Source organism: Larus michahellis, chromosome 2 (genome assembly GCF_964199755.1).
Source record: "Larus michahellis chromosome 2, bLarMic1.1, whole genome shotgun sequence".
NCBI lineage: Eukaryota > Metazoa > Chordata > Aves > Charadriiformes > Laridae > Larus > Larus michahellis.
Window position 1 is genome coordinate 6,131,364 of NC_133897.1, and position 20,965 is coordinate 6,152,328.

The 20,965-nt window shown below is 48.8% G+C and overlaps 3 protein-coding genes across 4 annotated transcripts in view; 1 reads left to right on the forward strand and 2 right to left on the reverse strand.

The window, feature by feature from the left end:
• Window positions 1-3,710, forward strand: part of DLEC1 (DLEC1 cilia and flagella associated protein) — a 40,616-nt gene extending 36,906 nt beyond the window's left edge. The window contains exons 36-38 of the mRNA XM_074574015.1: window positions 131-284; window positions 900-1,020; window positions 3,245-3,710. Of these exons, the coding sequence (XP_074430116.1) occupies window positions 131-284; window positions 900-1,020; window positions 3,245-3,368 (399 nt within the window). The 3' untranslated portion in view covers window positions 3,369-3,710. The remainder of the gene's footprint in view (window positions 1-130; window positions 285-899; window positions 1,021-3,244) is intronic.
• Window positions 3,711-4,415: 705 nt separating this feature from the next.
• On the reverse strand, window positions 4,416-16,137 carry ACAA1 (acetyl-CoA acyltransferase 1). The gene is made up of 12 exons (XM_074574014.1): window positions 15,817-16,137; window positions 14,607-14,700; window positions 14,251-14,308; window positions 13,318-13,397; window positions 12,816-12,858; window positions 10,534-10,632; window positions 10,023-10,103; window positions 7,938-8,128; window positions 7,659-7,838; window positions 7,057-7,112; window positions 6,134-6,279; window positions 4,416-5,590 (listed from the first exon to the last, which is right to left on the reverse strand). The coding sequence occupies exons 1-12, from the start codon at window positions 16,093-16,095 to the stop codon at window positions 5,515-5,517; spliced, it is 1,383 nt and encodes a 460-aa protein (XP_074430115.1). The 5' UTR covers window positions 16,096-16,137; the 3' UTR covers window positions 4,416-5,514.
• Window positions 16,138-16,973: 836 nt separating this feature from the next.
• Window positions 16,974-20,965, reverse strand: part of LOC141738587 (mitogen-activated protein kinase kinase kinase 3-like) — an 85,597-nt gene continuing 81,605 nt past the window's right edge. For both annotated transcript variants that reach the window (XM_074574012.1, XM_074574011.1), the window contains exon 17: window positions 16,974-19,702. In XM_074574012.1, the coding sequence (XP_074430113.1) occupies window positions 19,474-19,702 (229 nt within the window). In that variant the 3' untranslated portion in view covers window positions 16,974-19,473. The remainder of the gene's footprint in view (window positions 19,703-20,965) is intronic.

Consider the following 20,965-nt stretch of genomic DNA (forward strand, 5'->3'; position numbering starts at 1 on the left):
TTGACTCTATTACAAAAGAGCACAGAACAGCTAAGTGCTTGAGGTAAGAGTGATCCAGCTGTAGCAGATGTTATTAAAGCCCTATGAAAATAAGGTGGGTTTTCTCCTTTCCCTTTCCTCTGTTTTGCAGCTGGTCCCAGTGACCGCGTACCTCACTGTTCCGGTTCTGGAGCTCTCTTGCGACACGGTGGATTTCAAGACCTGCTTTGTTGCACAGGCCAAGACTGAACACGTCTTCCTGTGGAACAGGAGTGGCTGTAGAAGTTACTGGGCTGCTTTGCTGGGTATTCTGGTTTTGCAATTGGAATTTTGTGTTATATAGTTTCACTGTTCAGTGTTTTTCTTTAGTAAGACTGCAGGCACTCATTCAATTTATAGCAAATATATGATCGTGTCGGCTGCAAACATGCCAGGTCTGCTTCTGTTCTCACTTATGTGGGCTTTTTCTTTTTTTTTTGGTTTGGATGTTTGTTGTTTGGGTTTTTTTTGACATCAGCGTATCTCTACTGATTTCAGCAGTTAATCAAACGATTGAATTACAGCCCTCACAGGTGGTGGACACACTTTGCTCCTTTATCGTACAATCCTCAGAGGCGACAAGAAGCAGCAGCTCCTCATGAGTTTGGTTTGAGCTTGTGCCTCATGATGTTAACAACAGGTGGATTTCAAAGGAAAGATCAGGGCCTTATTATTTTGACGTGGAGGCCATTGATCACTCCCCTTGATTAGAGGATGGAAAGAGCAACTGGCCACACGCAGAGAAAGCCTCTGTCAGTGCAAGACATGAGTTATTAATTGGCTAGTAGCAAGGAGGAGCATTGTTTTGAGTGCTACATGTTGTACAAACTTATACAAAGAGTCTTGTATTGCTTTGTTTGATATTTGCCCCTTCACTGCAGATGACCAGGAAAGGCATAATGACCTGGAAGTGTTTTCTGTCTCCCCTACTAATGGCATTTTGGAGGCGCGTGAAGGGGACCCACCTACCAAAGAGATTTTGCAGATCAGCTTTACTGCAAGGTACAGTTCACAGGGCTGAAATCTCGCTGTTTTTCCCTGTCAAGCCCAGACTTACGGTGTGAGTAGTCACTGAAAGCAGAGAGCAACTCTGCTCTGTTCGTGGGTTATCTGGCTGCTCGCTCTGCTTCTACACTTGCCAATCCTGGCCTTCCAGCTGCTACGTTTTCCCTACAACCATGTTCCCTACACTGCTCCCTTATATGGAATTTCTTTTGGAATTGGCACCCAGAATTTCAGGCTTTAGATTTACCCTCTCAAAATCATGCTGTTCCCACAGCTGGCGTGACAACACGGACTACGTACCACCAGCTAAAATCCCTTTCCTTAGGGCAATGTCTTCAACAGAGGGCAAAGCTCAGGCCTGTAAACCAGTGTAGAGGCTGATACAAGAGTTGAGTCCTTTCAGCATCCAGCACTTTATTAGGACAGAGGGAGAACTGCATCTGGAGTAGTTCAGAATTCCCATAAAGCATCCGTTTGTCATGCAGAGAAGTGCAATGTCTTTTGCAGTTGCTCTCGGGGATCCTTCATCATCATTTATGTGGCTAAAAGTAACTTTTTGAAGTCCTGTACTTCCCTACCTGCATTCAGAGTTCCTCCTGATGAGGCAAATAGAGGAAAATGTTATTCCAATGCAATGATTGATAGAATTTGTTTTACTCTTCCTTAGCCTGGTGCAATGTTTAGTGCAACAGTCACCTTGATGTTTGATGAGAGAAAAAAAAAAAAAAAAATCAATGTATTTTTGTTGCCTCTCGTCCAAATGTTTTCTATGCAACAAAGATAATGTGAGCTGCAGGCTCAGATGACAGCAAAGAACAGAAGAAAGCAGGTGAAAATTACTTTCATTGTCCTAATCATGTTTATGGCCATCTTATCACAACCTTTTGTCAAGGCTAGCCATAGTTGTGAATGTACGAGGCAATGACCCAGAGCCTTTAATGTCTTCGCTCTAATTAGGGAGATGCAGCTCCTGTAGGAAAGTTCAGCTGCCATTACGAAGTGTTTTCTTGGAAGTTATCACATGGTGGCAGAAAGTTTGAGAGAGAGACAAGTCTACCCCTGTGATTTCTGTGACCACTGAACGCTGCTGACAGGGAAGGTTCAAGAAGCAAACTACAGCCGACACGTTACTGCCCAACTTCGGGACATGCCGCCTGCCCTCCATCGCTGGAGACCTCAGTGGGACGAGGCCTGGAGCAGCTGCTCCAAGCTGTCCTCGCTCAGGGCCGCACCATGGACCACAGACCTCCCCAGGCTCCTGACCGCCTACATTTTTCTGGAGTGCTTGTGAATATGCCTGAAGCGCTTCTTTTTGTCTGACAGATACACTAATTAGCGTGCCTGAAAGTACCAGAAAGTACCGATGTTGCTGTGGAGCGGCTGGCCATCTGCTCAGCTCCAGACAAAGAATTCCCAACATAGCAGAGCTCAGGACCAGCGTGGCATTAGTAAATAATGATATGCGAGATGTGAGGTGGTTTTAATAATTCAGCTCCCTAAATCAGTGGTTTTCCTGCAGGGGAATTTTGCATGAGAGAGAAAAAAATACAAGTTGTCTGGCAGAACAGGCTCTTGCCCCAGGCCTTTACGATGGCCGTCTCTTCCCCGCAGAGAAGTCTCAGATGAACAGTCGCAGGAGCGTCAGGTAGCATTAGCCTTAGGAGAGTTACACTGTAAGAATTCCGCTTAGTGCAAGGGATAAAACCGCACTTGCTGTAAGCTTTCTGATGTTCATTTACCACCTGGACTCTGTTAACTGCGACTTGTCTCAGGGGAGTTGATGGAAACTTTTCAATTTCAAACCCCGTCACAGGGATGAGTTTTCACATCGGGGCAGTGCAGGCTCCCAAACACTAGCCCCCAGCAGAGCATCATCTTATTTATTTAACTAAAACAGAATTTAACAAGTAGGGAGTCACTCAAGTTCTTCTTTCAAACATGAAGTTAATAATCCAATGTCTTTCTTTCGGGCACAAACTGGACCATTCTTTTCAAACATCCCCTATGTAGCCACAGGACGCAACGCCATGGAGCGAGATGGCCACCCGCAGACTCCACACTGACTTTGGAGCCCGGTGGCTTGTGACTCGAAGCGGTTCATGTCTCAGGGCACCGTTCTCCCCTTTTTCATCCACAAAGTAACTTGTCTCATCCTTCAACACAGAATTGCAATAAGCACAAAACAGCTGTAACTGAACTGTACTTTCCCTCTGCATTTTAGGAGTGACATTGAATATGAAACGATCGTGATCGTTACCGGAATGCTGGGAGAGAAGCCGTGCAAAATACAGCTCAGGGGGCGAGGAACATACGATGGGAAGTATGAAGACCCGTATTTCATTTAAGCAAGACAATGTGGGACACGTCAAGGTAATGCGTTGGATGCAGATGTGCCATCAGTCGAGCCTGTATTTTCACCTACTTCAGTTGTTTGAATATGGACTGGAATTTTAGCAGAATGAAATTTTAAGTTATGAGGAAAAAAAGAAAAGCTCATAGTACTTTCAAGAAAACAGTCATAATCTCATTCTCTATTATTTTATTGCTGTGATAAGCTGACCCTTTCCCACAGATCCGGGCTCTGCAAAATAATCGGGTTTAAATTGCAAAGCAGCTGCGGTAACAGGCCAAAACCCTTTGCATATCACAGCCTGCCTCAAATTACAATTAAAGACCCTTCGTACCTTAAAAAACAGCTTTTGTTTTGCCTTGTTTATTTGTTTGACATTAAAACGGACATTGACACATAATAAAAGCAAGAATTAGAGAACAGGCCAGCATTCCCCTGGCTGTTTCCTCAATGCCGGAGATGAAAAGGGGAAGAGCCAACTTTCCCCGGACGCCTTGGAAAATTCCCAACCTGCATGTTTCATCATGCTTGGGTATTGAGAACATCCCCTTCGGCTGCAGAGGGAGGAACCTGCTTCCTTTTAATTCTTTCCCCCCACATGGTTCCCATTTACTCACACTTCTCTTTAAATGTTTTTAGTATTACTTTAGCTAAAGGTCACCGAAATTCCCACTTCTGAGCCTGTTAAGTTTTCCACTCCCACCATATAAAAGGTTTTTGTTAAAGGCAGTGTGTGCAGGGAGGAGGGGGCTGCAATCCACGCTGCAGAACAAAAGATGCGCCATAGCTGCCTTCTGCCTGCTTTAAAACAGACTCGTACCAGCACCAAGAGCTCGGTTCATACCCAGCGACCTCAGCGGGAAAAAAGGACCCTCAAAAGACGCTAATGCCCCTCTCCCTCTTCTAAGGAATTTAATCTCTTTTTGCTCTAAAATACCACACATGAGTGAGAAGGCTACAGAACAAGAATGTGAGAATATAAAATATCTCTCAAGCTAACGACGACCTCCAGCTACCAATCACCATAAAAAGAATACAAATATATTGCAAGAACCCAATTGTATTAAGTGCAAAAACAAGAGCCAGCACAAAGAAATTCAGTCTCTGTTACAAACTTAAACGCTTCTAACATGTCAACGATGACGAGTACATTTGATGACAACGATGATGAGTACGTTTCTTTTTCAAGCTGTTAGCTCTGAGTTTCAGTGGTCTGACAATTCCTCCTAAGAGGACGAACAGATGCGGGAGACCTTTACAGGATAAAACATACATTTCGCTGATGCTCACGTAGTGCTTGCAGTAAGAGTAATGCTGAAATCTGGTTTATGTTAGGTAAGTAAATATTATTAAGCATAAGCTTGTCTTCTAAGTTAGAGTCACACAAGCTGATAATTAGAAATGTGTTGTAAAAGGTGGAATGGCCAATTTCAAATTCCTGGCGTCTATAAATCATCAAAACCGTTCTGTTCAGGCACCCCAACGGTTTGTTTGCTCCTGAGCAAAGTAATTTTTAGTCCTTCCACGTTCCCCCACTGGAGGCTTCAGGACAGCTTGGTTAAACATCGAAAGCTACAGCCCATCCTCCAGCATGGGGACAATTTAAGACATAGCCGACTCACGGCTTGGACGGACAGAGTTGTAAAGGTGTTAAGTCTTTGCACTGCCTTCAAAACAAGCTCTTCTAGACTTCCTACGAGATGGTGAAATCTTTTCAGAAAACCCTGGAAAAGCCTCTTCACCTGCACTGATGTTTTCATTTTGAGCAACCGTTTTAGACAATTTGTCATACAAAAATACCGTACCATGAACTACTTCTCGCTGATAATATTCACAGAATAAAGGGATCAATTAGATTAGAAATATTCACTCATGGTCGCCACAAAAGGGCCTGTAGTGGAACTTCAGCTGAGCTCACTTCTCTTCTCATGTCAGGATGTTCTCAGGCAAATGCCAGTTTTGCATTTTCCCACCTGCTTAATAGATCTGTATGATTTATTCTGCTTCCCAATTTGTCCCTACAATTTGTAGATCTAGTAACGAATCCCTGAATCTGCTTGATTTCACAGTGCAAATCGTTTGCTATTACTAGCGAAGGCAGAGAATTAGCTGTTGTGTTGTTTCGTCGGTACAACTGGAGTTTAGTTCCCTGGGTACTCAAATACGGCTGCAGCGCCCATGCCCGTTCCAATGCACATGGATACAACGCCGTATGCTCTGAAACGAAAGAACACATGGAATTAAGAAAACGACAGATCAGATTTAGATCATCTGGGGGAAAAAAGAATAAATTTGAGCTACGCACTGCTCTCCTGTGTGTCACCAAGAGATTCTAATTCTGGAGCAGGTCCTGCTGCCCTGGAGGGTGTTTGCAGAGCACATGGGGACACGTTTCTCTGCTTGCTTTCCGGACAGGAGCAGTGTGCCAGGAGCAACTGGGAGGGCTGGGGCCAAACTGGCACAAAGCTGGATGCAGCCGAGGTTTGCAGAGCCGCCAGCTCCGAGCACTGACTGGCTGCTCTAACGCTGCATGGCAGAGACGTCTGCTCAGGGCCCTGCACCACCACGGACCAGGAGAGACTCTGCATTTGTGGGCAGCAAGACATTGCACAGCTCTCCGTGAAGAGAACCATCGGGAATTCGTGTCCAAAGCTAGCAAACGGATGGAGAAAGCTTGACCCAGCCTGATGGTTACTTCTGAGCCCAAGTTCCTCACCTACACATAAGGCATTACAGCAAATACCGTTCCTCAGTGCTCACCTTCTCCCTCTGCGCTTCAATTCATTGAGCAAAGTGACAACTTGACGAGCACCAGTACAGCCCAGTGGGTGCCCCAGTGCTATTGCTCCTCCCAGCGGATTGACCTTCTCCATGGGGATGCCCAGCTTTTCAACACAGTACACAGCCTAGAAAGACAGAGGGAATGGTTTCATGGAGATGCTCTCACCGCCATTAGCTTTCACCCCTCTTGCAATAGAGAGCTAAGAGGACTGGAGAGAAGACTGGTGGTCTCGTCCACATATAAAAAGGGGCAGCAAACAATCCCAGGCAGCTCTAAGGGCCTTCAAAAGATTTGTGCTCAAAATGAGTTTAGCTCAAACTATGTTTATTATTACACAAACTCCACATCATTGTGTCAGCTGCTCTTAAAGGATTAAACAGGACTTTTAACATGGTCCTGACTCCAGCCGGACCGTGCTTCCCAGTGGAAAGGAGTGGAGCCGCATTGCAAATCCAGAGCACAGGCCTGTCAACTTCATCTCTAACTCAGCACACGTACCTTCTGATGGGCAGGTCACAGGTTTGTGAAAGACACGGTACTGACGTTTCTACCTTTCATCAAGGACCTCCGAACTGGTGAGTGCAACACACTGACATCACCCAGTAACAAATTACAACCCTTGTGAAACACAAGTTTTGCAAGTTGGTATGAGGATACGATAGTAAAGATTACATTCTTATTCAGTGGACGTATTTTTCTCAGATTTTTTTTCAATATTAAGCTGTATAAGCAATGCCCTGCTTATTTTTATTTGAAGGAAAGGCAATACAGCCTGCGCATGTTATTAACGTTTGGCTGAAGACGTAATACGTGGAACAAATTCAAATCTTAATTTGGAGACCAAGCTGAAATACACTCAGTTACCACGGAATGTAGCAGCTCGAACAGGACGATCACTCACCTGGCTTGCAAAGGCTTCATTAATTTCATATATATCGATGTCATTCAGAGTCAGACCTGTGGTTCAGAAAAGTCAGGATTTAAAAGGAGGTATTTTTGCCTTATAACTACATCAAAGAGAATAATTCACTTAAAGCCTCCCTTTACAAATCCTAGTTCTACTCCACTAACGACAATAAGCGGGGGACCTGGGCTCCCTGTGGGGTACCTACACTTGTACGCACGTTTATGTACAACAGCACCTAAAGACTGTAAAACATCACAGTCCATGGTACTGTGTCACTGAGTTCACCAAGTTTCCTTAGATTAAATGTTATTTCTTTGCAGAGGGATTAAAGACTGAAGGGTATTTCGAGACTGAAAGATAAAACCATAGGTGAGCATGTGACCATAGCAATGACAGGCCAACGCAACAGTAATTATCAGTTATAAAAGCTATTTAACCTGATGAGTATGATAAGGATCTCTTAAGGTTTTGAATTTAAGTTCACTGTTCCTACGGCTGATAGCTGCACATGCTGGAAAACTATAACCTCAGTTTTCAGTCCACAGAGTCCAATCTGCCTTGTGCCCAACAACGTACGAACGATGAGCGGTTCTTACCCGCCTTCTCCACCGCGACTGGGATTGCGTAGGCTGGTCCTATGCCCATGACGTCGGGTGGGACTCCAACCACAGCAAAGGACCTGAGCACCCCCAGGACCGGGAGTCCCAGCTGTGCTGCTTTCGAGCGTTTTGCCAGGAGAACAGCAGCCGCTCCATCACTCACCTGGCTGGCATTACCTGTTGGAAGAGATCCAGTAACACCTTTTTTGCCTGGGCGCGTTCTCTTACAAGGCAGGTAAAGCACAGGAACAAGAGGAATTTAAGAACAGAGCTGACCTGCTGTAGTGCTACCATCCTCTTTGAAGGCAGGCTTCAGCTTCGCCAAACCCTCCAGGGTCGTGGAGGGTCTAATCCCTTCGTCTTGGTGCACGGTGATTGTTTTTTGGTTGCCTTGATTATCTAGAACGGTGGTCTTCACTGGAACAATCTCTGTTTTAAAGAGTCCCATCTGCTGAGCTTTTGCTGCTCTGTTAAAGAGAGGAAAGGTTAAATATTGTGGAGGCGAACTGCAAGAGAACTAACGTCAAGGAAACCAGTTAGTAAGAGAATAAACTGAAGCGTGACTTGGTACACAGGTACCTCACCGAGTAGTGGACAAGAAGACAGGAGAATACTTATTTCCATTCATGGGAAGACAAACTTCTTACCTCTACATCACAGGAAATAGATCACTAACATTATGAGCATTTCACCCCAAATCCAGGTCAGAGGATCACATGCTTCTGAGCAAGATCCCCGTTCTGTTCCCATCGAGACCTTTGTGACCGACTGACCACCACCAGCCCACAGCATGAAGCCGTACCTGTCCAGTGGTACAGTCACATCACAATTGTAAGAAAATAAACGAACCCTGGTCTTCAAAACATCAGTTCTTATTTTTGAGTTTAAATGGGACAAGTGGGCTAAGCTTCCACATAACGCTCATGATTTCTGACAAGTTAAGGAATGCCTGGAGTTTTGTCCTGGTTTTGTCCTACTAAAGGCAAGTTGAGTAGACCACATACTTAATGTATGTGGTCTACCTTTCATCAAGGTAGATGATGACCACGTACTTCATGTATGATCTTCTGGCATTTAAATGTAAGCTTTGAACCCCAAATGATTGCGACTTATGTTGCATAGTTCCGTGTGACTAGTAGAAGGGTATCACTTGAAGGTGCAGTGAAGATAGACAGGGTCTGGTCCCTCAGACAGCAGCATTAGCAGTAGGGAACAACTGACATGACCGGACTGATGTAAGCAGGCAGAATGCAATTAGCTAAATTAGAATTAGCTAAGGGCACATAGTGTTAATCTTTCATATCAGCAAGGTATTTCAAAGCCTCCACAGTAAAGCTGATTTAGAAGATTCACCTTCCAGCAGCAGAGCACCCTTTACAGGGAATACACACTGGAGACTGAGAGCTTGTTTTACCCCTTTGTCACTTTACACTTTTACTAATAAAATGAAAATATTTAATACTCCCAGGTAAGCGAGAGCTAGAGCAAAGTGCTGAAGGACAGACACATCAGTAGCTCTGCAGACATCCTGAGACCAAGGCCAGAAAATCACCCCTTTCCTCGTGCGAGAGGCGAGGATCGCGTTCACATACCCTTTTGGGTTATCGGTGTCAGTGAGAAAGGCTGGCATGCCAAGTTCCCTAGAAGCAGGGCCAGAATTTAAAGGTTAACTGGCCTATGCAGTGCCTTCCTGGATTAGATAAGTAATTGGCCGGGGCGATGCTTAAACAGAGCTCTGAAAGTTAGTTTAACTCTTTGACAGCAGCAACGTTAACGTACCACCTGCCACCGGACTGACAGAACAGCCCCCGGGATCCCAGGGGTCAGTTTACTTTGGCAGTGATTTAACCCAAGAGGAAGGTCATTAGAGGTAGAACTGGACTCACTTGGAGCCAAACACCTGCAGCGAAGAAAAGCCTCTTCTCAAAAGCTCGGCAGTTCTCTAGAAACAGCTACGTTGAAATATTCCCGCTTAGGAAAGGTTCCTTCTGCTGCCGCTCCCGTGTTCAGTTTCAAATGATGCCGAGCCAAAGCCACTACGAAAATACTGAACCACACATTCGTTCCAGAAACCTCGTGGAGGCTGCATCCCTTGGATGCTGAAAAGCACAGGGTGCTCACTGCTGAAGGCTCGCGCGGCCTGACACGGCGCAGGGTTAGGCACACAATCCCCGGTTCCTTGTCACACAGCCTGGGACGTGCTCTGGTCTTCGCTCTGACCATCTCAAGCCTCTTTACTCACTATTAAGGTTTGGAAAGCAACGCAAAGGCTGCACTTAACCGCTCTTGGGAAGTAGCAATGCGTTTTCTACTTGCATTCCTTAACTAAAAGGTTAAAAAAAAAATAAAATGTGCATTTACTTTTGTTGGGAAGCCAAGGCAAAGGCATCTTGCTTCTTTCGGGAAACTCCAAACTTCTCCGCCACATTTTCTGAGGTTATTCTGGGGAAAACAACATCATAGAATTAATGCAATGACACGGCTAATGGAGCTGCAATTGGCTTCTACTAAGACAACTCAAGGTCCAAGCACTGGCTTTAGTCTCAAAGCGAACTGCTGCCTTCTCAACCGAGAACTGCTGGGCAGCAGCAGATCCTGAATCGAATCCAGAGACAAAACAAGGTTCAAATCCACTCTGAAGTTTCTGCTCATTAAACCATTGAGCTTAAGACGCAAGACAAGAGAATCTTTCATGGGAGCTGCTGATCTTCCCCCCCCATTTCACACCATGACTCCTCAACCATGACCAAGGAGGATGCCGACACATGCAGATCCCACCCCACGACGTTCGGATTGATTTGAAACAGCATTTGTCACCATGGACACAGACCATCGAGAAAATCCTTAAACTCTGGGAAGAAGAACCACTTACCCCATAGGAATGAGACAATCTCGAGCTTTGCTGTTTTCCATCATACTGGAACTGATATCACCAGGGTTATTTGCATTTCTGAGGGACATCGTTTCCACGCTAAACACAAGAAAAATTTGAGTTTGCTGCCAGTGCTTTCACACTATATTTGCGGTAATTGCTCAGTTAAGACTGATCAAAAACATAGTATCTCGACAACGTGCTTTCCTTTCATCCCAGAGAAACACAGCTATTAAGAACTGGCTGAGGCAGAAGCTCTTCAATCATCAATATAAGCATTACCACGAAATGAAAACAGATTGCTAGATTAAACTGGTCCTTGTTTCACCAAGAACGGGATACCAATGTCAAAAGCTAATTTCTCTTATTTCCACAGCTAGGAAGGAATCGTTCCCGATTCTGGCACTTCTGTCCTCAAACGTAACGAGAAATATAAACTGGAGTTTCCAGCGAGATTGTCAACAGCCATAAAAATGCCACTTACAGCCTAAGAACTGGTTGGCAGTATAATAAGAAAAGCATTGAGCAAACCATGACAGAGACTTCAGTGAATTATGGCATTTGTATTTCGCAACACGGAGAATTTAAGACATGGATCCCAGAGGCTGCAGTCTTTCCCCTACAAGTGAGGTAACGGATTGAAGGCATCCAATTTTACTGTATAAATACACAGCCATCACTTAAGACTAGTGAGCTTTGTATGTCAGTCTAGACCATGAAGCCTACCGTGGGAAGAGGGTTTCAACTGTGCTCTGCACCGCAAAAATACATTATGAAGAGTAAGTAACAAAGAAAATATTCCTGGAAAATGCAAGACAAGCAGAAAATAAGGCTTTTCCCCAAGCAGCTTATAGTTTAAATTCCTGACAGCACTTACTAACTCTAATATGGGACGCTACATTACTTGACTTCAGCTGCGCCTACCTCCAGATGGAAGGTATAGAATTGGGCTTTAAGCAAGAGCAAACCACAGCTACAGCATTTTGTGTTTTCATCCAGTGTCTCTCCGCCTACAGAGTGGGTGAGTCCTCTCAGGGGAAGAGCACGACCGGGGATAAACCCAGCTCACAAATGCCATTTGTAACATATGGATTTTATATCTTCATGGAGGTCCCGGTGGGGTAGAGGCCAGAAAACGTCCCCCAGTGAAGCGCAGTGGCCGGCATTCCCAGAGGCACAAGGGCTGGATCCCAAACCCTTTGAGCCTTTCAGTACCTTCAAGCGTATCATTTTGGAAGACAGTGACAAGCAACTTCTTGAAACAAAAGTGTGTTAACACGCAGGAGTGAAAAGCATCACGTGCTCAAGCACAAGCGTTCCCGTGAAGACCCAGTGCCCAGCCTGCAGCAGAGGAACATGCCTGTCTTGCTGAGCTGTTTATTTCGCAGCAGTCTAAGAAGGGCGTTCTCAGCATCAGATCTTGCTCAACCAGGTACGTGCAGGTGTTGAGAAGTTGTAAATATAAATATTTTCCTAAGGGCTACCAGATGACTGTGTAAATCAAGAAAGATTTAGAGCTACCAAGGTAAAGAAAAAGAGAAATCCAGTATTTTAGCCTCAGGAGTACTGAATTCTTCTTTTTTCCATTCGTTCTTCTGACATGAACGTGTACATGGTCACTGGTATTTCTCCAAAGCCAACCTAACATTTACACAATCTTCTAAAAAATAAACACTTCTTATGATGTTAGAACTGAAGCAAAGAACAGCGTGCCCGTCGACTGCAGAAGAACATCTGCTCTAAGTCTATAGAACAGTTATTAGCATGGGTCTTCTAAGTGGTCTTCTAAGACACTAGTTAATCGGAGATTAGTTAAAAAGCTCATTACGGCAGGCTCTTCCAGGCTGTCAGAGCTCTGCACAGAAGTGGTGTCTTACAGCAGGGCCAGAGGACCCTAATAAAACAGGCTCATTGCGTGCTTCTAAGAGGTACTCAGCCTCTTACTGCAACCCCAGCAGACATGTCACCGAGACCAACATTTCCATGAGAATTAAAGGATTTTAAAGCACCCTCCCTCAGACTCTTTAAGATGACCTTATCTTCTGCCAAAGTACTCAGAAGCCTCTAGAAATACATGAATTGCATCTGCAGCCACCACTTAAATTCAGGTCCTAATTCTAGAGTTTATTTACCCATTTGTCAAACGAGGACAGCACCTACTTCCTTGGTGGGGACAGACCTGGTTGGAAGGGATTTCTAACTGCTCACACAAGAGCTTCTGCAGAGGGACTGAGCGCTACTGTCAGGCAGCCTACGCAAGTGCCATAAAAAGACTTTCTTACCCGCAGGCCAAGCCAATGTCATACGATCCATTTCGGATGCCACCTGTAAAAGCAGGGCAGAGACAACCTTACTATCATTAGGAGCAAAAGCACTTCCATTCCAGCTGCGGTTCCATGGACACCTGAGGCATCCACTACAGCCAAATGGGGTGTTCCCTCTGCGCTACCGCCTGCCGGAATGGGAGCCAGGTCAAGGAGCTGGTGGGGCTGAGGACAAACCAAGACCTGATATGCAACCAGGGAAGACAGGGGGGACCCTTCTAGAAGCCGCCCGATGTGGAAATGATGGCAGAACTCATCCTCAGAAAACCAAGTTACTTCTATAGGGGTAAACTCGGCCACTCGAGGATATAAAAGCACTGAACCAACACCACAACGAAAATTTCTAACAGCAGAAGCCATTATCACTATTTTTACTGCTTAGAGAGATTTGAGGATGGGAGAAATGAGTGCTTGGGGCGGGGCAGGCATCAACTCTGATCCGAGCGCCCATAACGCTTACCAGCTATGTTGATAATGGCCTGTAGTCCAGAGGAGCACTGCCGGTTCACGCTCGAGCATGGCACCGTCTCTGGAATACCACTAGAAAATAAGACAGCGTTGGCAAAGGCTCAGTGACAAAAACCACGCCACAAAGCAAACATCCAAAGACAGCATTAAGCCACCTGATTAAACTTTAACCCTGAAGTTCAAGACAGATGCCTTTACACATTTGTTGACCTATTTGGTCCTGCACCAAGACAAAGCAAAGTTCATGGATAACTTCCACACGTGATATGTAAGCAGCTCTGAGCGCTGTTTCCCCACAGGCCTGTCGTCAGAAGGTCCTCGGTAAGCAGGACCCTCTCGTGTGCCTGGTTCCCGAGCTCTGACCAAAAGGCTCTGCGATATTTATATCGCGACACACATGCAAGAATTACTGGTGGGCTGCCTCTGCACCTCTCCAACGTGGTGGCTGTCCACTGACTGACAGAAACAAACACCACTCGGCAATAGGCACTGGCTGAAATATTTGGAAGCCGGGAGCCAGCTCAGTACAAGCCATTGACCTCAACACCAGGAAACGAACAGAAAGACCCGAGACAAGTCCATGGTTTCAGGCCCATGCAGAGCAGACAGAAGCGCAGCCTCGCAGTACGGAGCGGCAGCGGGTGCAGCTGGGAGCCCACAAAACAAGATCTCCCCTTCAGAGGCTCGACACAGGCGGCACAAACTGATTAACTGGCCTCACCTCTGCCTCCCTGTCCCTTTGCCAGCAGGGTTCGCCAAACCCCGCCACGGTTCTCCAAACGCTCGATCGAAGTCTAATTTCTAGGCAAAAGGTGATTTGCTGTCGCTTCTTAGGAGCGCAGCAGCCTCACTGCAACCTCTGCCCCAGTGCTGCACTGTAGCCAAGGCCTGAGAAGGGGAAGGAGGAGGAACCTTGAGAGTTTACCTTAGAAACTGCGCAACTCTTGCAATCAAAGCGCCAGCTCCAGGCTGCAGCACATTTCCTGAGTGCAAAGATACGATTCCAGTCAATGGGTTGCGTTTCTCTCACTATTTGCTGCAGGCGTCAAAGGGATGTTGACGTCACCATGGCTTGGTACCATCCGGCACCCAAATCAGAGCCCCATCACTTGACAGAACAGTCGTGAAGGACACACGGATTTCATAAACCTAAGGCTACACATGAACCCCTACCAACCCCACGATACTTGCAAGCGTCCCATGGGACACCTGGAGCAGCGTGTCCCAGAGAGCCAGATCCAGACCAGGAGTTTTGTGTCGGGATGGAGGTGGTCCACTCACCCACACAGATGTCTCCCAGGGCCTCGGGACGAAGATTGACATCTTGAAGGACAGCCGTCATAACGGCAGACAGCAGTTCGTCGGGTGTAGTATCCTGAAAGCACAGGGGATTAGTGCAACTTAACAAACACCAGGAACTGCCCTGTCACCAGTTCACCCTCAGACTACTTCAGAGGGCACAGCACTTAGACAGCTTTACTCCACCTCTCAGCTCATGAAGGTCGTTGTTTTCCTCAAAAAGCAAAATTATTCTGTGTGGTTCTTACCCTGGGTATCTTTCAAGCACTGTAACACACGCTGCTTTCTTACCGAGCTCGGTTTTACATGAGCACGCTTTGTAGGGCCTTCAAAGCCAAATAACTACCATGAGTTATGTTGCAAGACTTAGCGAGTGGAGCCTCTGAATTCATTTAACAAGACCCATTTGGAGGATGACAAGCAAGGCACATCCTTGGAGCCATCCTGGCACCGTGTTCTCGCCTCGATAGGAGCCCCAAGGCTCTCTGCTGGCCACCCGGTGAGGAAAAGAGCCACTCAGGAGCAGGGTGGCAGGTCCGTGGAGATGCTGCATTTCTAAGTAAGTGGTTACTCCGTTTGACCAAGCAGGTGCAAGCAGCACGGCAGAGACCTGCCCCGGGCTTCAAGGGGAGCTGCGAAACTTGTCAGTACCTTGGTTGGCTTTTTTGGGGCTGCCGGTGGTCCTGCTGCACCGGCGCCGCACACCTCGGCACCAAACCCTCAGAAAATGCTGCTTTGCGACTGTTACAAAGCGGAGCCCGGCTCCTGGGGAGCAGTGAGCAGGGATGGGGGTGCAGGGGGGTCCCCCACCTCCCTGGGGAGGCTCAGAGCCTGTGGGGGTGGCCTCAGCACCTCAGGGGACCCCAGCCCAGCACCCTGGGGGGAACTCAGCGCCCGAGGGGCCCCCAAACCACCCGGGGCGGGGGACCCTTAGCGCTTGAGGGAACCCCGACCCAGCACCCTGGGGGGAGCCTCAATGCCTCAGGGGACCCTAACCCACCTGCGGGGGGGGGTGTCGGCGCCTATGGGGACCCCGACCCCGCACTCTGGGGGCGCCTCAGCGCCTAAGGGGATCCCGATCCCGCACCCCGAGGAGACTAAGCAACCGGGGGACCCGGCCCCCGAGGGACCGCTGGGCCCCGCAGCTCCCCGGGAAGGGGACGGGCGGGCAGGGCCTTCCCCCGGTCCGTACCTTGAAGCCGCCGCGCTTGGCGCGGCCGATGGCGGTCCTCCGCCCGTGCACCACCACCACATCGTCGGGGCTGGTGGCCCCGGCGCGGCTCCCGCAGGGCGCGGCCCGAAGCCCGGTGCCGGTGCCCGGGGGGGCCGCGGCGAGGTGCCCCAGCACCAGCTGCACCCGCCGCACCGCCCCGCTGCCCGGGCCCGCCGCCATCTTGTCACCGCTGCCGGGGGCGGGGGCGCCGAGGGACACACCCCCCCTCATTTGCATGTCCCACGCCCTCATTTGCATGACCACGCCCCGGCCCACCCCGCGCCCCGCCTCCCGCCGCGCGCGGCCACGGAAAGTTCCCCTAAAGCCGCAAAAAATAAACCGAGGCGGGCAAACAGGGACCGGATTAAAACCAAATAGATAAATAGTAAAGTGAGTAAATTTCAAATAAATTTAAAAATGCATTGGTAAAGAAAAAATGAAAGCCCTAAAATAAAATAAAAAAAAAAAAAAGAAAAGAAAAACCATACTAGACGAAGAGAAAAAAGGAAAGCATGGGAAAAAAAGGCAAGAGAAAAAAGAAAGCAACAGAAAAAGAAAAAACACGGGAAAAAAGAAAGAGAAAAGAAAAAGAGAAAGAAAGAGAGAAGAAAAAGAGAAAGAAAGAGAGAAGAAAAAGAGAAAGAAAGAAGAACTAGAAATAAGAAAAGTAAGAAAAATTTTCCTTTAGGTAAATTTAAAGGGAAAATAAATAAATCAAAAGAAATTAAAATTAAATACATTTTTTTAAAAAAATCTAAATGCGGTGTGTTTGGAGCACCTGAGGACAGCAGCTGCCAGCACAGAGGGACGGGCAGAGCCGCGGGGTGCGAGAGCTGCCCAGATTCATTATTTCCAGTAAAGCCCAGGAGCCCCCAGCTCCGTCCCCACCGTATCACCCCCCCCGGGACGGTGGCGCCAGGCGGCCCCTTGCACCCCCAACAGCTGCTGCCTACTGGGACCAGTCCTAGGGGGAAGGGGCTGTACTGGTGTGCAGGGGACAGGAGGTGTCCCGCTCCAGCCTCCCCCCGGAGAAAATCAGTTCCCCATGGAAGCGTGGCAGGGAAAGACACTGGGCCCCATAACCGGCAGAATAAAATAAAACTAAAAACAACCAAACAAACCAAAAAAACCCCAACTTTACATGGCATAATATTACATTCTCTTTTCCTAGTTCCATTCTGTACATCAGAACACTGCAAGGGTTTTAAAAAACAAAAAGGCAAAGGCACCTGAGGAGCGAGTCGCGCGCGCACACACACACGTACCCACACACACCCACACACACCCACACGTACCCACACGCACAGCCCCGCACACACACACGTACCCACACGCACAGCCCCGCACACACGCCGCATCCATCCACGGGAGGGTTTAGGGGCCCCGGGAGCCCCGTTTTGCCCCCTCAAGGCTTTGGAAAGAAGGAAAAACACCCACCCACCACCGAAGGGCTGAGAAAATCAAACCTGAACAGATTCAACGGAAGAGGAGAAAACAGCTTAAACACGGGTTGGTTGGGTTGTTTTTGGGTTTTTGTTTTTTTTTTTTTTTTTTAGCTTTGTTGAAAACACACTTTTCTGACAAAAATCCTTCCCAGCCAACACTGATTATTTTTGTTTTCTTGTGTGTTTTGTTTGTTTGGTTTTTTTTTCCCCATCCGTCCCATGTTACAGAAGGGACAGATGGATTTGGTCCTATTCACAGAATAAAATTTTTCATTTTTCCCCCCAGAGGAAGGGGATGACTTTACCCCCCCGAGGAGAGCTGCCCATCACCACCACGCTCGTGAACCCCCCAGTGCTGCCCCCGCCCCAGCTTCGCCACAGCCCAGCCTGGGGAGGAACTGGCCTCCAGGAACCCTTTTAACTACTTCTTTTAATTTGCCCTAGTACTACCAGGTCTTGGTTTTCTTTAAATTGAAATAACTCGAATTTTTGCGTCTCTTTGTGGAGCTGTGGCCGAGGAAACGCTCCCACCGCCACAGCAGCGGTGCGACGTCTTCATCCCTTCCACGCAGAAGAACTCAAGGATGCGTGAAGTCATACGAACAACCAATTTCTCAATTTCCCCTTCAGTCCAAGCACCACTTTGCATTTTCAATTTAAAAAAAAAAAACTAAAATAAAGCTGTGTGTGACTCCTCGGCCTGAAGCTGGCAACACCCCAGTATCTGCTTATTTAACCCCTTACTGAGATAAGTGGAAACGGCTAATGCAGCAGGGAAAGGGGAGGGGGGATGGTGCAATTAATTTGCCCAAAATAACCAAGATCTGGTTAATTAATTAGCTTCCAGAGACTCTGCTTGCTCCTTCCCCAGGTTTTTCGGCTAGTCAAAGAGGCTGTAGCCCAACTCTGCTTTCAACTGGCCCATTTTCTCCTACAACTTCAGGTACATGTTGCATGAAGAAATCTGTTTCCAGCTGCCCTCGATGGAGGCAGCTCCGGCTCTCCCCGCCTGTGGCTTCGTGGGCCTGCAGCTGCTCCCTTGGCACCCCCGCAGAGGTGACATCCCCATCCTCAGGGCTGGTCCCACGAGGCACGGAGGAGAAGACACCCGGCCACAGGTGCCGGTCCTCTCTGCCTAATTTTAGGCACCCGCTTGGGTTTTACGGAGAGCCACTGGGCTCCTCCTGCAGCTCCGCTTCCAAAACACGTTGGCACCCCTCCCAGCCCCAGCGCAGCCACGTGGGCACGGGTCAGCAGGGTGATGGCTACGAGCAGAGAGCCGCCCTTGCCAAGGCTCTCCATGTCTGAACCCTGGCTGTTCCCAGCAGGAACGGGCCGGTGCTCAGCCCTGCCCACCGCAGGCGTCGACAGCGTTTCAACACCCCTCCACAGTGCCCGTGGCAGAGGTCCCAGGCATCCGTCCATGCGTGTACCCCGCAGAGACCTCCCACGCCCCGAGAAGACCCTTCTTCCACGACTCTCATGCACACACGCACGCACACACAAAGGCAAAGTCAACACGGCTGCTGCATCATTGCGCCCGACTCCGTGCTTTGTGCCGAGTTGAGCGTCACTCCTTGATTGTAACCGCTTAAGGCACAGAACAGTATTAAAGGCCGCCCCGCTGGAGACGCCGGCTGGTCCCGCGACCTCCAGGAGGGTTCGGTCCCCTTGTGTGAACGGGGACACTTGGGTCCCCCCGACTCTGCAGTCTGAGGATCATCTCCCTCCGGCTTGGCTGAAGCCTCTGTCTGTTCCCCTGCGCAAGGTGGTGATCGCCACTGAGCATCTTATTCCTCCGCTGCTCCCAGGGATGCTGCCAGCGTCGCTGTCATGCTGGGGGCGGCGGGACAGATCCCATTCGCCGTATTTTCCCCAAGAGATAAGTAACATGGCGAGGGGGGGACGACCCTGACATTGCTGGCAGCAAGAAGGTTACTTGGTCCAAAGCCAGCACCCGCCCAGTCCGGGAAAATTCTTCGTTCTGAATTCCCAGTGCCGAAGATCCCGAGCGCAGCTTGGAAATCCAACAACGCGGTGGGTACCGAGCCGGTGCCGAGCAAGAAGGTACCCACGGGGGGCACTGCCAGGACGGCCCAGGACGGAGGTCTGAGCTGCTGAGCGCAAAAGGCCGCGGGTCTGACGGCCGCCCCCCTCCCGCTGGCACTTCCCCATCCCCGCTGCCAGGGGCTCAGAGCCCACAGTTGACGAAGGGGTGTCTCAGCAGGTCCTCGGCCGTCGGCCTCCGCTTCTCCTCCACGAAGATCTGCTTGAGGAAGTTGCGGCAGGAGTTCGAGACGCCGTCGGGGAGCTGGGGGTTGGTCGGCTGGGTGGCGATTTTAAAAATAGCCGCCATGGCTTCGAACTCTGCCCACGGCGGCTTCTCCGTTAACATCTCCACCACGGTGCAGGCCACACTCCTGCAACGATGCCAAGCACGCGGTGGTGAGACAGCGGGTAAGGGACTGGGTGGCTCTGCATCTGAAGTCTAATCGGCTCTAGGATTGCCCCTGCCTGGCACGGACTGCGCAGGGAGCAAAGCCCTGTGGGAGACAGGGACACGTCTCCAGTACGCGTGGGCCCATGACGCTCACTGGTCACACTGGTCCTTGGCACAGGGCGCTCTGCTCCCACTAGCAAGGGAACTTGCAAGCCTTGCCCCAAAGCTGGTGGCTTTTCTGCCTATGTTAATGGGCAGATATTAAGTTTCATAAAAGCACGTGAGGGACCTTATTGGAGCAAGTCCTGAAGGGAAACCCAGGCCCAGGATTAGACATCACAGTTTCAGCAATAGCACACGGTTCCCCAGGAAGCTGAGCCGGAACGAAACGTGTTCACCTACATCTGACTTCATCTCAGATGTGCATCTAAGGAGCACGTCGGATGAGCAGAAAAGAGCCTGAGAGCTTTTCCTGTGCTTTCCAAGGAGTCCTTGTCTCAGCAGGGACCCTCTCTGCCACCTCCATTCATAGTCGCTCCTAAAAAATTGAACCCCCCCCCATCAGCCGGAGCAGCCGGTGCAGGGCTAACTACTAAGGATTCCCTGAGTTTCCTCACCAGGGGTCCAGTGGAGGGACCAGTTTTTGTTTACCCTACTTTGCTTGGGCACCCATTGGAGAGCACACTGCGAAAACAGTGCTTCCTCCCCGTTTCCCGGGAGGATTAGAAGCGTTATCCCAACTCTTTTAGGCTCCATCTGACATCTGTGGATCTCCACAGATCAAAACATTCACAAGCAGCCAGTAATTTTGGTCGTCTTTGTGCCCGAGCCACACGCAAACACCCGGCGGCAGTTTTTGAGAGGCTGCATGAGATCCCCCTCCGCCTCCAAGCTGGGTTCAGCTGACCTAAGTTCAGAGCCACTAAAAGTCAGCAGCTCCTTTAGCAAACTTTGTTATCAACCTGCTTTCCAGAACTAAAGAGCAGCTACGGGCTTGAGCTGCGCATGGCCCTCAGACACGATAAGAGCTTCCAAAAGCAAGTTGTGATTTTGATGGCTCCTGTTTGGGACTTTCAGCTACAACGTGGTCCCTCTGGCTATCTGCACAGTTGATCCTAACATTTAGCTCCCACTTCCATCCTTTGCACTGCTCCATCTTCCAACTACCAGCAATACCTGTTGCTCCAACTTCCCAAAGGGGTCGTTTGTTTAAGCGGCAGTGGTGGGGTTTCTATCGTATTCC